At 36.3% G+C, this 1,258-nt stretch overlaps 1 protein-coding gene across 1 annotated transcript in view; it reads left to right on the top strand.

Annotated features, from left to right (window-relative positions):
* Window positions 1-857: 857 nt before the first annotated feature.
* Window positions 858-1,258, top strand: part of scpp1 (secretory calcium-binding phosphoprotein 1) — a 2,680-nt gene continuing 2,279 nt past the window's right edge. Inside the window, exons 1-2 of the mRNA XM_005727030.1 lie at window positions 858-919; window positions 1,177-1,231. Of these exons, the coding sequence (XP_005727087.1) occupies window positions 1,178-1,231 (54 nt within the window). The 5' untranslated portion in view covers window positions 858-919; window position 1,177. The remainder of the gene's footprint in view (window positions 920-1,176; window positions 1,232-1,258) is intronic.

Below are 1,258 nucleotides of genomic sequence, written 5' to 3' on the forward strand. Positions count from 1 at the left end.
TTTGGGCCTGGCCATATAAGTATATCCAGGAAGCGATTATATACCACAGGATGGAAATATATATAGAAGCCTTTACTTGTACATACTGTACATGCTTAATGTTCCAAAAACACAATTTCCAATAACATCGTTTAGCAGTGAAGGCAAAATATGGTTTGTTTTTGTTTTAATAGACTGAATTAATATTGTACTTTGTCACAGTGTGCGTGTATATGTGTGGGCGTGTGTGTGTGTATCTGAAGTTAATCCATTTATGTGAAGTTTTTATAAAAGGCAGTGTTTAATTTTCTCAATTTAAACCAACCTTATATTGAAAACTTTATAGCCCTCGCACTTGTACTACTTGTAACCTGTTCCATGTAATCCATCATCTGACAAAAACAAAATTCCAAATAGAAAGGGAAGGAGGGGAAAAGGAAAAGAAAAAAAAGTTTCACCGGAAACAAGCATGAAACTGTCTAGCCCTCTTTTCCTCTCTGAGTGGGTGAGTTTATTTTTTCAACAGGCCACAAACCCTATAGTTTAGTGAGCTAAATTATATTTCACTAAAGACGTGAGAGGGGGTGTAGGAAATTTTGTGACTGGATAAAAGAGCACACAGTATCTATGTGTGTTTGTGTGTGTACAATCATCATCACGCCACTGTGTGTTTTCTGAACTCCCTCTCCGGAACAAATACACCTTCGCATGACGACAAAAAAGACACATCCGGAAGGAAGTGATGCAATCACCTTAAATGAGAATACTTATATACAGTAGTCCTGGGAGTTCCCTCCAGCATATCCACACATCGTGATTTTACTTCAACTGCAAGCTTCCATTCGAGGTTCAGGACAGACTCCGGATTCTCCTGTTTGCTGCCTTATAGACTAAACGAGGAGCACCAGCTGCATCTTTTTATATTATCTCTGAAACTGAGGTAGAGTAAATGATTATGTAGTATTATTATTATTACTTTTGATCACAACTATTACTTTAGTGATTACAACTTTGAAAGTTTTGAATTGTCAGTTTGGTTTGTAGTAACTTAACATCTAGAAGTTTAAACCCAAGAGCAAATGGATGTGACCCTATTTTGGGGGGAGTTTCTTTTGCTAATGCACCATAGTAGTTACTCTTACACTGAACTGAACTTAATGAGAATAATAATTACATACTTTTTTTTTTTTTTTACAGAATGAAGGTTCCCATCATTACATTTTGCCTGATTGGAGCAGTCTTTTCCAACCCGGTGAGTATGAAAGCAGAAAAGAAAAAT

This window comes from Pundamilia nyererei, unplaced genomic scaffold, assembly GCF_000239375.1.
Source record: "Pundamilia nyererei isolate P.nyererei 1_Seehausen unplaced genomic scaffold, PunNye1.0 scaffold00022, whole genome shotgun sequence".
Lineage (NCBI taxonomy): Eukaryota > Metazoa > Chordata > Actinopteri > Cichliformes > Cichlidae > Pundamilia > Pundamilia nyererei.